At 49.4% G+C, this 17,697-nt stretch overlaps 1 protein-coding gene and 1 long non-coding RNA gene across 2 annotated transcripts in view; both read left to right on the forward strand.

The window, feature by feature from the left end:
- LOC149308460 (maestro heat-like repeat family member 5) overlaps window positions 1-10,663 on the forward strand; it is a 30,895-nt gene extending 20,232 nt beyond the window's left edge. Inside the window, exons 18-27 of the mRNA XM_089536878.1 lie at window positions 3,514-3,674; window positions 4,214-4,351; window positions 4,702-4,819; window positions 5,726-5,866; window positions 6,010-6,186; window positions 7,016-7,171; window positions 7,813-7,935; window positions 8,638-8,740; window positions 10,284-10,358; window positions 10,572-10,663. Of these exons, the coding sequence (XP_089393004.1) occupies window positions 3,514-3,674; window positions 4,214-4,351; window positions 4,702-4,819; window positions 5,726-5,866; window positions 6,010-6,186; window positions 7,016-7,171; window positions 7,813-7,935; window positions 8,638-8,740; window positions 10,284-10,358; window positions 10,572-10,663 (1,284 nt within the window). The remainder of the gene's footprint in view (window positions 1-3,513; window positions 3,675-4,213; window positions 4,352-4,701; window positions 4,820-5,725; window positions 5,867-6,009; window positions 6,187-7,015; window positions 7,172-7,812; window positions 7,936-8,637; window positions 8,741-10,283; window positions 10,359-10,571) is intronic.
- Window positions 10,664-10,919: 256 nt separating this feature from the next.
- On the forward strand, window positions 10,920-11,983 carry LOC149308461 (uncharacterized). The gene is made up of 3 exons (XR_016282074.1): window positions 10,920-10,981; window positions 11,332-11,432; window positions 11,695-11,983. It is a non-coding gene; the product is annotated as an uncharacterized LOC149308461 (long non-coding RNA).
- Window positions 11,984-17,697: the final 5,714 nt, after the last annotated feature.

A 17,697-nucleotide genomic window follows, 5' to 3' on the forward strand; every position in this document is an offset into this window, starting at 1 on the left:
GAGGGAGTGCCCTTTGGCAATTTTCCATTGTGGGGATTCACAACTTAAGTGTCCAACTCCCATCATTCTCCCCATCTGCCACCCTTCTAGAGCAGATCATTAAACAGGCCATCTGTGTGTGCAGAGGAAAAAAAGTCCTGTTATTATTATTATTATTATTATTATTACTACAAATCAGCGTAGGTTTCTCAAAAATAAGATGTGCCAATCTAATCCAAAATCCTTTTTTGGATAGAGTCACAAGCTTGGTTATTGAAGGGAATGTTGTGGATGTGGTGTATCTTGATCTCCATAAGGCCGACAACGAGGTTCCCCGTGATATCCTTGCAAACAAGCTTGTAAAATGTGGACAATGCAACTCAAAGGTTGCTCAGCAATGGCTCTTCTTCATCTGGGAAAGAAGTGACCAGTGGGGAACACAAGGGTCTGTCCTGGGCACAGTTTGCTAGTCAACATCTGTATCAATGACTTGGGTGACAGAATAGAAGGCATGCTTAATCAAATTTGCAGAAGAGACCAAATTAGGAGGAGTAGCTGATACCCCAGAAGAAAGGTTCAAAACTCAAAATGCTGTGAACTAGAAAGCTAGGTCAACGCTAACAAAATGCCTTCAACAGGGAGAAATGCAAAGTACATTTAGGCAGTAAAAGTGAAATGCACAGATACATCATGGGGACACCTGGCTTGACAACTGTGCCTGCGAAAGGGATCAAGGTGTCTCAGCAGACCACCTAAAAAAAACCAATGCAATTCTAGGTTGCATCAATGGAATGACAGTGTCTAGACCAGTGATTCCCAAGCCCTGGTCCTCCAGGTGTTTTTGGACTTCAGCTCCCAGAAGCCTCAGCCATCGTGGCCAATGGTCTGGGATTCTGGGAATGGCAGAGTTTGGGAATCAATGGTCTAGATCAAGGGAAGTAATAGTGCCATTCTATTCTATTTTAGTCAGGCCTCATCTGGAAAAATCCTGTGTCCAATTCTAGGCATCACAATTCAAGAAGGATGTTGAGAAGCTGGACCTGTGTCCAGAGGGGGGCAGGGGGGGGCGACCCAAATGCTGAGAGGTTTGGAAACCACCAAGCCCTATGAGGGGAAGTTTGGGGAGCTGGGGGTGTTTAGCCTGGGGAAGAGAAGATTAAGAGGTGATAGGAGAGCCCTGTTTAGAGATTTGAAGGGATGTCATACTGAGGATGGAGCAAACTTATTTTCTGCAGCTCCAGAGACTCGATACAAACATGAAAAGTGATTCCTCCTCAAGACAAATTCCTGACAGTAAGAGCTGTTAGACAGTGGAAGAGACTGCCTTGGAGTGTGGCAGAGTCTCCTTCTTTCATAGAATCATAGAATCATAGAATCTTAGAGTTGGAAGAGACCACTAGGGCCATCCAGTCCAACCCCCTGCCATGCAGGAAATCCAAATCAAAGCATCCCTGACAGATGTCTTTAAACAGAGGCTAGATGGCCCTCTGTTAGGGATGCTTTGATGGAGAGTTCCTGCATGGCAAACCTTTTCCCGTTTCATTTCCCAGTTCCTTCTGCTTATCTGATATAATATTTCTTTTGATTTTCATTTCTTCACCATTTTCCATCTTCTTCAACCTCTTTTCAGCATTATTTACATATATTCTTAACTGCTACAAATTCATTTATCCAACTATTACCTACTTTCTTAAGTATCTTTTAAATTTTTTTGTATGTTTGGCCATTTTTCTCTTATAAAATCATAAAGTTTCTCCCAGATTTTTTGTATCAAAATTTTCCTTTTCTTCTAATTTTGGACTTTCTTTTGTGTTTTCTGTCCATCTTTTTGAAGTGATGTCAATTTCCATCATTTCTAATCATTTATTTATCCATTCATCAATTTTAATTTCTGTCTTTATTTTCCAGTATCTGGCATAAATCATTCTAGCTGCTGTCAACATATAAAAGATCATTTTACCATATCGTTTGTCCTCTTTATCCTCTATCATATTCAATAACAATATTTCTGACCTAAATTTTAATTCCACATCTAATATTTCTTTGGTTCCATCATTTATCCCTCTCCAAAATTTCTTAGCTTCTGGGCAATCCTACCAAAGATGAAAAAGGCGCCCTTTTCCTTGTCACACTTCCAACGGCTGTTTTGTCCCTTTCCATATAGTTTACACAACTTATCAGGAGAAAGATGCCATCTCTACATGATCTTATGAACATTTTCTTTTAGGTCTTGACATACCGTATATTTTAATCTTTTTTTCCACCATGTTTCCCACTGTATTAATTCCAATGGTTTTCTACAATCTTTCGCCCACTTTATCATATTATCTTTTCTTGTTTCTTCTTCAAACTGGTATTCCAATCTCTTTTTATATAATCTAGATAACATGGCAGGTTTCTCGTGTAACATAATGTCCTCCAGATTTGTCTTTCTTTTGGCAATCCTCATTGTCTTTTGATCCATTCTGAATCTAGATTCCATTTGGTGATAAAGGAACCATTCACACTTATTATGCCCCTCGGCTCTGATCTGATCTATTGGTTTCATTTCCTATTCTTTCTTATTTTTCTTTAATATTTCACCATATGTTAACCGATTCTCTTTCTTTTGTGGATCAGTATTAAACAACGCTTCGTGGGAGGATAACCACATCGGAAAAGAGGGACATAGCCATCTTTTATATCTCTCCCAGATTCTATACAAAGACGCTCTAACAAAACGATTCTTAAAGTCTTGATTCACTTTAACTTTCCCATAAAAAAAATACGCATGAAAACCGAATCTAAGATCATGTCCTTCTAATTTCAGTAATTTCTTTTCTTTCACTTTCATCCATGTACTCAACCATTCCAATGCACTGGCCTCATAATATAGTCCTACGTTTGGTACAGCCAACCCTCCTCTTTCCACGGCATCCTGCATATAATTTTGTTTGATTCTTGGCTTTTTTCCCTCCCAGATTTATTCAGAGATTTGTCTTTGCCATTCTGTGAAATATTTATCATTTTTAATTTCAGGAATTGTCAAAAGAAAAATAATAATGTTGGAATCAAAGTCATTTTCACAGCTGAGATCCTCCCCTTTAGGGATAATCTTAACTTCCTCTATTCTTTCATATCTTTCTTTATCTCTTCCCACTTTTTTCATCATTGTTTCGAATAAAGTCAGAGTTTTTGTTCATTATTATTATACCTAAATATCTTGCTTTTTGGGTTACATTGAAACCCGTCATTTCTTTTATCTCAATTTCCTCCTTTCTTGTTGTATTTTCTGTAATGACATTTGTTTTTGTCTATATTTATGGCAGAAGAGCTGGCATCTTTTTCTGCTGTCAACAGAGATTGGCTGGACTCTTCTGTTGGTGCTCTCCATTCATGATTTCCTTTGGAAATCGTGGCTGGCCATCCATGCAGTTGACTGTATTCATCGGCAGACTGTTGCTGGTGGCTCAGTTGTGGAATGGCCTGACAATGAGTGTGCAAGTGCTCCTTGCACAAGAGCCACATCTCTCCTTTCCTCCTCCTCAATTCCAGGCCATGAATGTCATCTACGAATCCTTCGGGATCTTGCACTACAATACAGCCATGATGGAGATGTACCATCAATTCTTCATCCCAGTGCTGAGGCAGGTGGAGTATGTGCAACAGCTGGCTTTGCCTAAAGCCTTACAAGCCAGGAAGAAAGAGTTTATGAGGTAGGACCCCAATGCTTTCACTTTCTGGAGGTGCCAACCAAGGGGTGGAAGGAAGGAAGGTTGAGGACCCCTCTGGAAACCAGCCACAGCCACAGTCCCCCAGGCATGAGCAGAGCCAGGGCAGCGGCTCAGCTGGAGGCCAGGCACCTGCTGTGCCCCCTCACCTTAAATTGGTTCCTTTGTTGGGTTGATGGTGGTGGTGGGGTCAGAAAAAGAGATGGGAGGAGCAGAGAGGGAAAGAGAGGGTGACCCCAGGAGACACTCATCCGGGAGGAGAGCCCATGCGCAGGAGCAGTGCCAGGCTGAAATGCTGGGCAGGGGCTCTGGGCCCTCTGCCCCATCATGCGCCTTCACTTCCCCCGAGTGCACAGCTCCTTGCCCATGGTCCTGCCTCTGCTGACACACACAGACACACACAGAGAGACACACACATCTCCCTGGGGATGCCCGGGTTGGAAGCGCCTCGAGGGTCAAGCAGACTGGTGGGGCATCTGCTGGCCTGATGCAACCTTGATGGTCTCCTCCTTCTCTTTCCCCAGCAAATCGGTGGAGATTGTGAAGGGCCTCTTCTTGGTGGCCAAGGATTGGGCCGTCTTCGCCCGCATCCAGGTCCAGGAGGGCTGGATGATGCTGAGCACTCCGGGGAAGTTCTTCCAGAGCACTCACCTGCTGGCCAGGTATGTATAGCTTCAACCTGGATCCTGCTCCCCAGGCATGGCATAAGCCCTCTTGTCCAGAAAGCTCTGCATGCAGCCAGCAAACAAGAGCACGGGAGAGAGAGAGATCTGTATTTTGGGTGTGTTTTCCCCCCATCCTCCCTGACTGGACTGAGAGCAGCTGGTGGCCCCTTGTGCCTTCAAAGGAAAAGGAAAGGGGTACAGGAAAAGGAGGCTAGGGGTCTCTCCATCCCAGCTGCCCAGGGAGCTCTGTGTGGCCCCTCTTGTCATCCCCACTGTCCAGTCTTTCTGCTGCCAAGGGTCAGCAGGATGACCAAGTGAGACCTCCTTTGATTTTCTGCCACCCTCAGCGCTATGAAAGAGTGCGATAGTCCACAGATACCAGGGGTCCGTTCCCAGGCTATCCACATTCTCAACTGTGGCACGGATAGCAAGAAAGAGAAGATGGCCATGGCCCTCATGGCAGAGGTAAGACACCCTTCAGGGGGCTGAGGGAGCCATGGGAGCCAGAGACTGCCTCAGCAACCCCAAGTGGGCTTCTGCCATGCGCAGAAAGGAGCTGGCCCACACACAGAGTCCCCACGGGTCTCCTTCAGCCAGGCTCCGGATGCAGTTGGCATGGCCTCCCTCTTGGGCAAAGGCTGGCACTCACAGAAGGCAGAGCCAGGGGAGGCTTCGGGGGACCTTCTCCCTCTGGAGGATTGACAGCTCTGGGCCATCTCTGAAGTGAGAAGAGAGGCTAGGTGACCCTGGGTTGTTGCGAAGGGTGAAAACCCAAAAGGATTTCAAAGCAGGATGAAGAGAAGGCACAAAGCTTGGGGGCTGTTTCAGCAGGCTATGGAGAATGTGGGGATGGGCGTCATTCTCTCCCCGCTGCACAGTATCTAGCATTGTGGAGCACCAATGAGGCTGAGTGGTAGGACATTCAGCAGAGAGGGAAGGAAGGGATGTCCTCACAGAGTCCATGGTTGGGAACACTGCCGAAGGGACCGCCTGTAGGGCAGGCCTTTTAGCCCCTTACTGGAGAGCGGGTCCATCCCAATTGCCAGCCATTGGGGAAAATAATGATGGGCACTGAGGTTACACCCACATCCCCAGAGGCAGTGTCCCCTCCCGTTTGTCTGCTTCTGGGGGGGCCAGGAGAGCTGCCTCATTCAGCTCCCTGCTGTGGGTTCTCAGGTTAGGGTCCTCTTGGGGGGTAGAGAGGCTGTGATGTTCCTGGCTTCCAGCTCAGCAGTCGGGTATGTCCCTTTCACTTGCCTGGTGGTGGCCCTCCCAGGCAAGCCCCCTACCCTTTTGATTCCCCCCTAGCTCACACACACACACACATGCATGCACTCACACTGCTGCTTTCTTCCCTCCCTTGCCCCCCAGTTTCTTAAGAGCCCACCTGCTCTTCAGCCGATGGACCGTTCGACCATCAGGCATCAGCTGAAGGAAGCAGCTGCCTCTTCCAGCCTGGTCCTCAAAGACCTTTTTTTGGAGGCCCTGAAAAGCTTTGCTGAGCCACAGGAGGTAAGTAGTAGGAGGAGGAGGGTCTCACGGGGTCCTACAAAGGTGGGTTCCTGTGCGAGGAGGTGGGGCCAGTAGAACCCCCCACGTGCAGGTAGTTCCCCCAAAGCCTCCACCTCATCCCGGCCTCCTCCGGTCTTGCTTAGGTTGAGGGTTTGCGGGACCAGCTCCCTAAGATCATGGAGTCCGTATTCAGTGGACCAGAACAGGACATCCTAGAAGGCCTGAAGGAGATGATAGCCACTCTCCATGACCTGGATGACCAGGGTATTGGAGCCCTCATCTTGGAGTTGGCTATGAACATCCGCTCCTTCTTTGACGACGTAAGTACCAAACGTGGACAAACCTAACATTGTCCCTCCTAGGGCCTCATTTCCCACTAAAGCACTGTGGAGGGTGGACAGCCCCCCTCTGTTTCCCAGATCCCTGACTGCCCTCCTATGATGGTCAGCGGCTGCAGGCCAGAGAAGGACAGAGTGTCCCTGGAGCAAGTAGAAGTCCTGGTGAAGGAGCAGAGGCATGCTTCGTGTGGGGAAGGACTTTATCAGACAGGAGGCAAGAATATTCTCCTGTCATGAAATCACAATAACAGGGTGGTTTTCACACGTTGTACTGCAACATTGCAATTAGCGGACCATTATCCTGTGAATAAACATCAAAAACTCAGTGGAAACCTTGAAGGAGCCTTGAAGTCATTCCACATCCTTCTAGGCTTCTCGCAATCCTTTGGCGGGTCGCATGCAGCCCCCGGGATCTATCTTGTCCAGATCTGGTGCAGAGCTTTGAACAGAGTTTTTCATATAGTTTACATTTAAAGGGTTAATGTTTTTCCCTTTCTAATTTTTTAAAACTTTGTAATGCTTTATACTGCTTTCAACCTCTGCCGTTTTAAATTTAGCCCCCTTGAATCCCTATACCCACTCTATCATACTTTGCGTCTATTGCCTTTCCAAGCATCCTTGAGACGCACACACTAGCCAGGCCAGAGACTGCTGTCCTCCCTGAGGCCCTCCAGACAGCCCCTCTAGCGTTCAGAAGTGGAGGCTCCTGATGGAGAGGATCTCCCCATGTGCCAGTGGACAGCGTGGCTCCCCCAGGCTTGACCCGACATGCATTCCTGTGTGCTTCTTGCTTCTTCTCTTTTCTCCCCAGGAAAGAGCCATCGTCCGGTACAGTGCCTTTACCCTCCTGGGAGAACTGTTGAGGGGAGTGTCGGAGGCTGACAAGGTCCTCATGGAGAGGGAGGTGGTCTTCAGCCTCCTCCCGCTGCTCCTCCACCTGATGGACCGGGACTCCACCGTCAGCACGGCAAGTCCAGTCAGAACTAAGCCTCTTTTCTTCCCAGACCCAGTCCACCCCCAACCCTGAAATGCTTTCAGCACTTCAGCTCTTCTGGAACAGCTGAAGGTTGTTTTCTGGTTGAATGGCAGAAACTTTGGGGCCTTTAGGCTAGTCAGTTCAGGCAGCCAGGGGAACGTGCGGACTGCGAGGGCTGTGGGATTACCCCATCATCCGTCAGCCTTGGACATTTTAGCAGGGAGCGATGGGGGTTGCAATCTGTCAAGGCCTGAAGGCACAAACCTCCTTCATCCCTCCTTTGAGCTTCCAAACAGGAACAGGAATCATCACTCCTTTCAGATGTGGCTAGGCTGAAACTCCCATCGTCCCCTTAAAGTGGAAAGGGGCCCCAGGGAAACAACAGTCAAGGATGATGGTGCGCTCTGGGTCCCAAGCTGGCAAACAAGAGGGGGCTTAGCATTTTTTAGGAGGGGTGTCTGCCACTCAGGCTGTGAAGAGGCAGGGAGATTCTGGTTGTCAGGAGGAGGAGGAGGAGAGAGGGGCTAAGGTAATGCATCCCAGTAGGGCACCGCATAGAAGGGCCTCAAGCGTTCCACGTGGCAGCCTCTTGCCCCTTGGGAGACCAATCTCCGTCTCTCTTTGTGTTGCAGAGCTGCAGACTGGCCCTGCTGGACTGTGGGCTCTTTCTCGGATGGACGGAGCTCCCCCTCATCTTCCGCAGCCTGGCCTGGGAGGATCTCCATTGCTGCCTCTCCAGTATCTGGAAATACCTGGTCAGTGGAAACAATCCCCACCCTCCCACCTTCCCTCTGCTTGCAGTTTCTTCTGCATAAATGGGCCTGTTGGAGCAATGGGAATGGCCAGTGAGCAACACAATTGGGGATCCGTAGCGGGATCTCCTCGGAGGGTTTAGACGCAGTGAGGAGAGCTAGCTGGCTTCATTTGGAGACCTTTTTTGCTTGGGAGAAAGGAAGAGAGGTGACTCTTCATGAGACTTGAAGGCAAACACACACATGTACCCTGATCTTGCATAATCCCAGAGGTGCCTCTTTGGAGACTGGGCAGTTTTTCCCCACTGGTCCCCAGGGAAGCCTTTCAGGTCTCTGCAAACACTTCCTCTGGTGCACACTCCCAGGGAGGGGGCCATTGCTACAAAACCCCAGATCTGCCTTTCCCAGCAGCTGTGTCAGCATTGGCAGGCAGAACCTCTCCTGTGTCCCAGGGCTGGCAGAATCAGAGTCTGTCCCCTTTCTCGCATCACAGCCACTATCAGGGCCCTGAATGCTCACTCTTTCGTGTGTCTGCTCCTTACAGAGACACATGATCCACCACGTGCAGGGTTGGTTGTAGCCACGGGCCGGCTGGCAACAGGTTACCCCGGCTGCACTTCGTGCCAGGAATCAACCCATGAGTGACCATGGCAATGTGGGGCTATGGGGCTTGCTATTGATGCCTGTCCTTTCCTTTCTTGGCAGACGGGGAACCACAGTGACAGCGCCCACGTGTTCCTCTCCCAGGCCTTGCAATACCTCCACCACCCCCAGGCTGAAATTAAACACGCTGCGGCAGAGTTCACAGGTAAGCCAAAAGCCGGGCGTCTCGTGAACTCTCCCCCTCCTATGCATGGTAATATTGCCTCCTTCCTCCCTCTGAGTCCTTTGGGAGATCCCTCTCTGGGAACAGAAGTGAGGCCGCGAAACGTCCCCCCATGCCTGGTGCTCCCCACAGCATTCCTGGGCATGTGGACCCTCCACAAGCCTTTGGTGTGAGTTTTTGGACTTGCCACTGGCAAGTTTCTCGGCATCATTTAGCAAAGGCTGTATTGCCAGATTGGTTTATTTCATCCCTCTGGGAACATCCTTTTGAATGGATTGCATTGGGAGGGGAGGAGCCGGACTGTTTTTGACTTCACCATGGAGTTGTGCCTTTTTGGGTGTCAAATGCCATAACCAAAATCTGAATGGTAAAGTGTCTACATTTATGATGTTCTGACATGTATTGATACATAAACAACCAGAGGCATCCCTTTCTATTATATTATTATTACTCCTTTTTAAGATACATCTTTTAAAAATCACATCAGTCACACATTTAAAATATAACAATAATTGTTGTTGTTGTTGGTATTTCTTACCCACTTCTCCCTGTGGATCAAGGCAGGGAAACACAAAAATTAACAGATAAAAAAATTAATTAAAAAGACATCAGTTACAATACACATCAATTTAAAATGACTAATAACATATGTACATATTCAAATGATGCACATTTAAAATTCATCATTTAAAAGTCACCATTTTAAAAATCATCTGGATAGACCTGTCTCCCTTGCACCCCCTAGACACTTGGGCCAAGGGGGCTGGTGGGACAGAGAGAAGGGTGGCATGGAAAAAGACCATGCTCCAGGCAAACTGTGCCCCATAATTTGAATGTGGGGTTGTGTGGTGGGGGTCAGGACTGCTTGGGTGGAGATGGTGGTGGAGGAGGCATGGGAGAGAGTCCTCTGCTCTCTGCCCTTCCGCATGAGTCACAGGCAAAGTGGGACAGTCCCACGGAGCACAGGGCCTCCCCCAAAAGGACATGTGGCAGAAAGATGGGCACCACAACTATTACCATTAGATTCAATGATATATGAGAATTAACACTCCTAAGGATTCTGTATGGTGTGGTAACAGGAGGAGGAGGAGGAGGAGGAGGAGGAGGAGGAGGAGGAGGAGGTGGTCAGTGGGGAGATGGCAGCGTGAGCTACCAAGCTGGGTGACACCAACCCTAGTGACGCCAGTAGCACAGGGTCTCCCCTGAAAAGATGTGTGGCTCCAAAATGGGTGCCTGCCCACCACCTCCAGCCCCATGCCACCAAAACACCCACCGTGACAAAGAACAAAGGCAGCACCAGCACTCCCGCCCCCAAGTTGCCAGGGCTCACATGCCAGCCATCGAAAGGCACAGATTCAGCTGGTCCTTTGGCACATGAGACAAAAGGTTTGAGGGCATGGGTTTGATTGTTATGGAATGGGGGTGATGTACACGGGTGGGGGAGACAATCTCTATTTGTTAAGGGATGGTTTGATGGGTTGCACAGAATAAATGCCGAGGTCTCAGATTGCCCTTTTCTGCTCAGGATATATACTAACATCCTGCAGTTCTGAACTATCAAAGAGGCTGGAGCAGGAGGACATAGTGTATCTTAGAAAAGGTAAAAGGGGGGGGGTATTGCTGGGTTTATTGTTGGGAGGTTTTCTTTGCATGGGAGTGAGAGAGGAGAGGGAGATGCTGGCCTTCTTCTCCTTCTGTGGGCACAGGACTTGGCTGGAAATCCCAACCTGCTCCACATCCTCCATGCCTTTCAGGCGTACTAGTTTTCAGCAACATCTAACCTGGTCACCTGTGGACCTGTTTTCTACTCCAGTCTTCCAGGAATTGCACAAAGATCGCAGCCTGGCGAACTTTTCAAACATCTACACCACGGCTCTACAAAATCTTTCTGTCACGAACAGGTGAGCAGAGCATCCTCAGTGGCAGAGTCAACCCAAGGAAAGGGAGGGAGGGAGGGCCGTGTTCCCCTGTGGGGTGTGTCCGCATGTGTGCATGCAAAATAACAGGAGTCGACGTGGCTGGCATGGCTGCTACAGGGTGGTGGTTTGAGGCTGGCCAAGATCATCATGGTGCCCCATCTTCTGCCAAGTGAAGGACAAGGGCTGGGCCTAGAGAAGTCAGTCTGAGGTCCCCATTGTGTCCTATGCTCCCTCCACAGGTTGTCAAGTGTGGAAGAGAAGGTTGAAAAGACTCCCGAGGAGGAGAAAGACAGTATGCCTGAAGGTGAGAGTCCTTTGACCCCACATTCCCCCCCATGAACCCAAGAAGGACTCCTACCGGGGGTGGAGGATCTCCTGTACCCTGCCTCCCAGGGTGTCAGCAGTGTTGGAGGGTCTTTATTGATCTGGGAAGGAGCAGCAAGGCTGCCCCTAAAGGGGGCAATTCAGAAGATGGAGACCTCCCCGCCAGGTCTCCCACTGGGGAGAACCTGTTTGCCCTGACTTTTGTCCAGACCCAAGTGCCTGTGGAGCTGAGACACAGCACACCTGCCTCTGTGCATACGTGCTTCTGTGTGTGTTTGTGCTGGAAAAGGAGGGAAGGACCAATCTCTCATCCTGGCTGTTCCTCTGCAGAGATGCAGCCGAGTGAAGCTTCGGACAGCCAGACAACCAGCTCCATCCCACCGTTGGAACCACTGAACTCCCCCTTGCCAGAAGATCCACCCATGCAAGAGGTAAGCTGTGAGATGTTTCTGGGCACACAAAGCCCCCAAGGAAATAACCAGCCTCTCACGCAGCAAGATACTGCTCTTGGGGGTCCCCCTCTTCCTCCTCTGTCCCAGGAAAGGGTGCCTGGAGGCGCAGAGGAGGAAGCCTGCCCCCAAGCCAACTGGTACACAGGGCGGGAGAGCAGGCCTCCAAGGGCACCATGGAGGACTGACGGATGCCAGGGGGAGCAAAGGGCAAACGGGACTTTTTTGCTTCGACTCATTGCAGGGAAAAAGGCCGAAGAACCAAGCGACCCAGAGGAAGAGTTGCTTTCCATGAGTGCTTCTGGTGCTGATGCTGCCACAGGAGGAGAGGCTGATTCTGCTGCTGGAACTGGAACAACCACTAGTTGTGAAATAGATCCTGTTCTAGAGGATCAATTGCTCTTCCTTTGGCCTAGCTTGAAGATTTGGGCCTCTTCTGATGGTTGCCTACTTGGTCCTGTCTGCCCTTTTACACTTTAGACATCAAGATTGCCATTCCTGAAAGTCTCTTTGCCCAGTAGTGCCACCCAAAGAAGGGGCAGCCACAGCCACGAGGGAGGAGACTCTCAGTGGCCTCTGAGCAGGATGGCTCTTCCTCTGCCCAAAGGGGAAAGAAAGGGCAAGGAGGACCAACCCACTGTTCCCCTGGTCGGGCGCCTGGACAAATCCTTCCGCCATTCCTCCCCAACCAGGCTGTCTCTGGGGCTCTCAGGGCTCTTCTCCAGGAGGATGTTTGGGAACCTCTCTGGCTGCCAGCTTCTTCTGCTTTCCTCAGGATCCTCTGGCCATCCAGGGAAAGAGGGCTCCTTCCGCCTCCGGGAGCCCAGACCAGGCCCATCCTTGGGAACCTGGAGTTCGTCGGTGGATTTATCCAGCCACACAGGCAGAAGCCGGCCGCCCGGAGCCAGCACACATGAGTGGGATTCACTGAAGGTCTCTGCCGAGCAGTGCCACCTGAACGAGGGGCAGCCTCTTCCCCTGGCCACGGCCACATGAGAGGAAAGCCCTGGCTGCCTCTGAGAAGGATGGGCTTTTACTCTATCCAAAGGGAAAAGAAAGGCCTCATTCCTATTATCTTTTAAACCGGATTGTGATTTGGTATGAACCGGTTTAAAAGAGCACGGTTCCCACTTAATTTGAATTGCTGAAGCGATTCCAAAGGGGGGGGGGGCATGCTTTTGACTCATTTAACCCGTGTCAAAAAGGTGCAGTTTTTCTGGTTCTTTTGTGCTGAATCAATTTATTCAGCCCAAGTGGGAACCATGCCAATTTGAATCAGCCCCGGCAGTCCCATGCTTCCCCAACCTCTCCATCCCAGCCTTCCCTGGCCTCCTTCACACCTCCTTCCATCCCTCGGCCTCCTTGCCGCCTTCCGTCCTCCAGACTTCTCCATGTCCCCAGCCTCCTTCACACTGCCTTCTGTCCCCCGGCCTCCTTTCCCCCTTCCTTCCCCTGGCCTTCTCCATGTCCCCAGCCTCCTTGCTTCTTTCCATCCCAGCCTTCATGCCCCCGGCCTCTCCTGGCGCAAATATCCTCTGCCACTGAACTGATTCGTCAATTTGGATTGGTTTACCCAAATCAGTGGAAACCAAATCAAGTGGGAATGAGGCCAAAGAAAACCTTGTGAGGCAGGACAAGGAGGTGCAACCTGCTGTTCCCACAGTGGGCACATGGGAAATTCCCTCTTCCATTTCCTCCCAAGCAGACTGTCTCCCATGCTTTCAGAAGGATTTTTGGGAATCTCTGAGACTGCCAGCTCCTCTTGGTTTCCTGGAGATCTTCCGGCCACCTGAAGACTCCTCTGGGAGCCAAGACCAGGCCCGGCCAGGGGGAACAGCAGGCTGCACCTCCTTCCTCTTCCTTGAAAGACATTGTTTTGGGGTGGAGGAAGAGTTCCTCCTCCTCAGAGGCCACTGGGGACTTCCTTCCTTGTGGCTGTGGCCATGGGAAGGGGCTGTCCCTTGTTCAGGTGGCATTGATGGGCACAGAGACATCTGGGTATAGCAGGTCCCATTCATGTGTGTTGGTTATGAGCAGCTGGTTTTTGCCTGTGTGAGTGGATTAGTCCACTGGGGCCCAAGGCTGACTGTTTGTGTCCGATGAGCGGAGGTGATCATGGCATCTCCACTGCCAGGTAAGGCCCCCTTCCTGAGCGTCTCCTCTCAGGGAGATGGGGCTTCTGCTGAGAGGAAGTAAGTCTTGGTGGAGCTAGCATCCACTAGTTGCAGTCCCAGACCCTGGAGCTTGGTGACAGAGCTTGGCAAACAGGTTTAGCTAACATGGTTGTTTTGTCCGTGTGTGATGAAAGAGGCAGTAAAAGATGAGTTTGGGGTCCTGTGGGGTTAAACCTCTCCAGACTGAGAGAGTCTTTTGGTGAGGGTCAGTTGGGGAAAAGCTGGTTTGTTCGTTTGAGCTCAAGGGAGGCTTGCTTGTGTGTTCTTTAGTGTCTGTTGTTCTACTGCAATTTGGGGGCTTTTGTCTGTTGCGTCAAGGCTGATTGTTTCTGTGAGCTGCGAGGAGGTGTGATAGCACTCTGTTGGGTGTATTCCCAGGTCTCAGGGAGGCAGGGCTTCTGCTGAGAGGAAGTGAGGCAGAGATTTGGTGGACGGAGGAGCTAGCAGCTACTCTCTCTGTCTATCTGCACCTGCAGCTCCAGTCCATGGAGCTTGTGGGGGTGGTCCAGAGTTCTCTTCAGTGCGTTTTTAAGACTACCGAGCATGATTAAAAAGAGAAATAATAATAAATAATATATATATATTAAATTTGTATCCCGCCTCTCTATCAGAGACAATTGAGGCGGCTTACATATTAAAACTCCGTACAAAACCCAGTATCCCCTTCTCTCCTTCCCCAAAAACAGAACTAAACAATGAGACATTAAAATAATCCAACATAAGATAGTCCAATTAAAATAAACAACGAGGGATTAGGCACAGGGCAGTCGATGGGGTAAACATATTAGGTGTGTGTGTGGCCAGGATTGCTATTCGGGGAAGGCCTGCCGGAAGAGAACCATCTTTTTAAAGCTGTCTAAGCTAGTAATAAGATGGATCTCCTCCGGCAGGCCATTCCATAGTCTGGGAACGGCAGAAGAAAAGGTCCTTTGGGTGGTTGCAGCCAATCTGGTCTTTATATGTTGCAATACTTTTCCCCAAGGACCTAAGTGTGCAGGGTGGATTGTATAGAAGGAGGCGGTCCCGTAAATAGGTTGGAGCCAAGCCATGTACGGTTTTAAAGGTCATAACCAACACCTTGTATTGCACCCGGAAACCAACAGGCAGCCAGTGGAGTGATTTTAAGACCGGTGTAATGTGGTCACTTCTAGATTTTCCCATGACCAGCCTGGCTGCCATATTCTGCACTAGCTGAAGTTTCCGAACTAAGCACAAGGGCAGCCCCATGTAGAGCACATTGCAGAAGTCGAGTCGTGAGGTTACCAGAGTGTGTACCACAGTTGCCAAGTCCCCCGGATCCAGAAACGGACGCAGCTGGCGTATCAGCCGAAGCTGATAACAAGCACTCCTGACCGTCGCATTTACCTGATTTGTCATCTGGAGCAACGAGTCAAGAAAGACCCCCAGACTGTGAACACAGTGCTTAGAGGGGAGTGTGACCCTATCCAGGACCGGTGGTTGTATCACAATACCTGGATTAGGGGCCCCTACTGTGAGTACCTCCGTTTTCTCTGGATTTAGTTTCAATTTGTTTTTCCTCATATAGTCCATTACTGCTTCGATTAGCGAGAGAGTTGCTGCAGACACCTGCTGGAACTGCTGTGCCATGCTTGTCTTCCTGTCAGAGGATACAGTTAGCTATGCCTGCTCCAAGTTGAAGTTGGTAGCCCTGTTGGAAGAGAAGGTCCAGCAGCTGGAGGCCTGGGTATGGACGCTTCAGGACATTAGGAAGCAAGAGGTTTCCTGGGCAGAGAGGAATGGACTGTCCTGGATGGGGCACACACAGGGGAATTTTCTGGAGAGAAGGACATTTTTCATACACAGGAGGTCAACACTTTCAGAGATTAGACACACTGAAGTAGCAAGACCAGGGATCTGCTTGTGAACCTGCAGCTATAGAATTGATTTGAAGCTCTCTCCCTTATCAGTGATGTCCAGAAGATGATGACCAAAATGTGAAAGGTCTGGAAACCATGCCTTTTGAGGAGCGACTGTGGTAGCTGGGTATGTTTATCCTGGAGAAGAGAAAGTTACGAGGTGAAATGCTAGCCCTGTTTAAAAGGATGCCATACTGAAGACGTTTGTTTTCTGCTGTTCCAGAGAATAGGACCCGGTGCAATGGATACAAACTACAGGAAAACAGATTCTACCTTGACATTAGGAAGAATGCCCTGATAGAAGAGCTATTCGATTGTGGAATTGTTGTCTGGGAATGTGGTGGAGTCTCCTACTTTGGAGGTTTTTAAACAGAGGCTGAATGGCCATTTCTCAGGGGTGCGTTGAGTGTGTATTCCTGCATGGCAGGAAGTTGGACTTGGTGGCCACTGAGGTTTCTTTCAACTCTGTGATTTTATGATGAGAAGAGCAGCAGGTCCAATCTTTGGGGAATATGAAGGAGACCTTGATAAAATCGGCAGAAGGAATGACCATTGCCAAGCATGGAAGGGGGTGAATGGCGGTGGTGGTGGACTCCTTTCTGAAGGGTACAGAAGCAGTGGTTTGCAGGCCTGACAAGATATCTCTGGAAGTGTGTTGTCTCCCTGGGGCGAGGATCCATGATGTGACAGAGAGGCTGACAAGACTTGTCAAGCCTACTGACCATTACCCCTTCCTTTTGGTCCATGTGGGAACCAATGGTACTGCAAGGCACAGCCTTCAGAAGGGATTGTGAGGCTCTGGGTAGGAAACTAAAAAAGCTGGATGCACAGATAATCCGTTGAAGGGCACGGTCCAGGAAGGGAAAGCAAAATAGGGAAGGGAATAACTGGCTCCGCAGATGATGCCACGGAGAACAATTTGGATCCCTGGACAATGGCCTGCAGTTTCAGACATGGGGACGTCTGGCAAGGGATGGGTTGCACTTCACACCGGTTACCAGAAATGTTTGTGCCAACCGTCTCAAAAATGCGATTAGGAGGACTTTAAACTGAGTTACGAGGGGAACAGAGACAGTATTCTGGAGGACGCCAGTTCATCAAGAGATAACAGTCAAAGTGTTATAGAGAGAACAAGGCAAATAGTACAAGGATCCAACAACGGGAGAGAAAACCTTTACACAGGCAGCTAAGGAGAAAGTTCTATGTTGCATTAGTCTCTAAACTAAGGCATGGAGCATGGGAGATAAATAAGGGGAACTTGAACTGCTAGCACAGCTCAGCAAATACGTTATAATAGGCCTCATTGAAGCCTGATGGAATTAGTCCCATGATTGGAATGTAGTAATAGAGAGGTATCATCTTTTAAAAAGAAATAGGCCAAACTAATTGTTAGGAGGAGCAGCATTATATGTCAAGGATGTGAAGAGACCCAGGACTTCAATCCTGGAAGGCAAGTGGAGAGCTCCTGGATAAAAAAATCAGAGAGGGAAACAACAGGAATGTTATTGTGGAATTCTACTACAGACCGAGGAACTGAATGATGCCTTTCTGGAACGGATGACCAAATACCAAAGGAACAATTTCAAACAGTTCCAGCGAGAAGGAAAAAATTACAGGCCTCTAAAGTAACCAGGATGGCTGTCTAAAGAACTCTCACCTGACCTTTCCAATAGAAAAGGTGGGAAATCACCAAAGAGGAATTCAGACCAATAGCTAGCATGTGTCGGGGTAAAGTCAGAAAAGCGAAAGCACAAAATGGAGCAAAGGACGCAATAGAGGAAGAAGCAGACAAGTAGTAGAGGAATACCTGGCTACCCAAAATGAATGCAAGTCTCCAGGGCTAGATGAGCTCGAGTTATTAACATGAAAAGTATTCATATTACAAGTATGAGTTAAAAAGTCTTAAAGAACTGGCAGAAGTAACCTGGGGCCTCGCCCCTTCCTCCCCCTCCTGGTTCCTTTTCGGCTGCTTCCCATCTTCTGGCTCTTTCCGTTAGTCGTCCACACACTCCTCTTCATCTGGTCCTTCCTCCTCTCCTCCATCAAGCCTCCCTGTCCTCCCCACCTGGTTACACTCTCCTTTTTGCCCCGCACTCACTGGAGGTCCCTCCCTCAAAGCTGTGGCCCTCATTCAGGTGCGCCAAAGACTCTCAGGAATGGCAGATATCTTGATGCTTGGCAGATACCATCCATGTG

This window comes from Sceloporus occidentalis, unplaced genomic scaffold (genome assembly GCF_023333645.1).
Source record: "Sceloporus occidentalis isolate IW3139 unplaced genomic scaffold, rSceOcc1.0.p SCAF_8, whole genome shotgun sequence".
NCBI classification, from domain to species: Eukaryota; Metazoa; Chordata; class Lepidosauria; order Squamata; family Phrynosomatidae; genus Sceloporus; species Sceloporus occidentalis.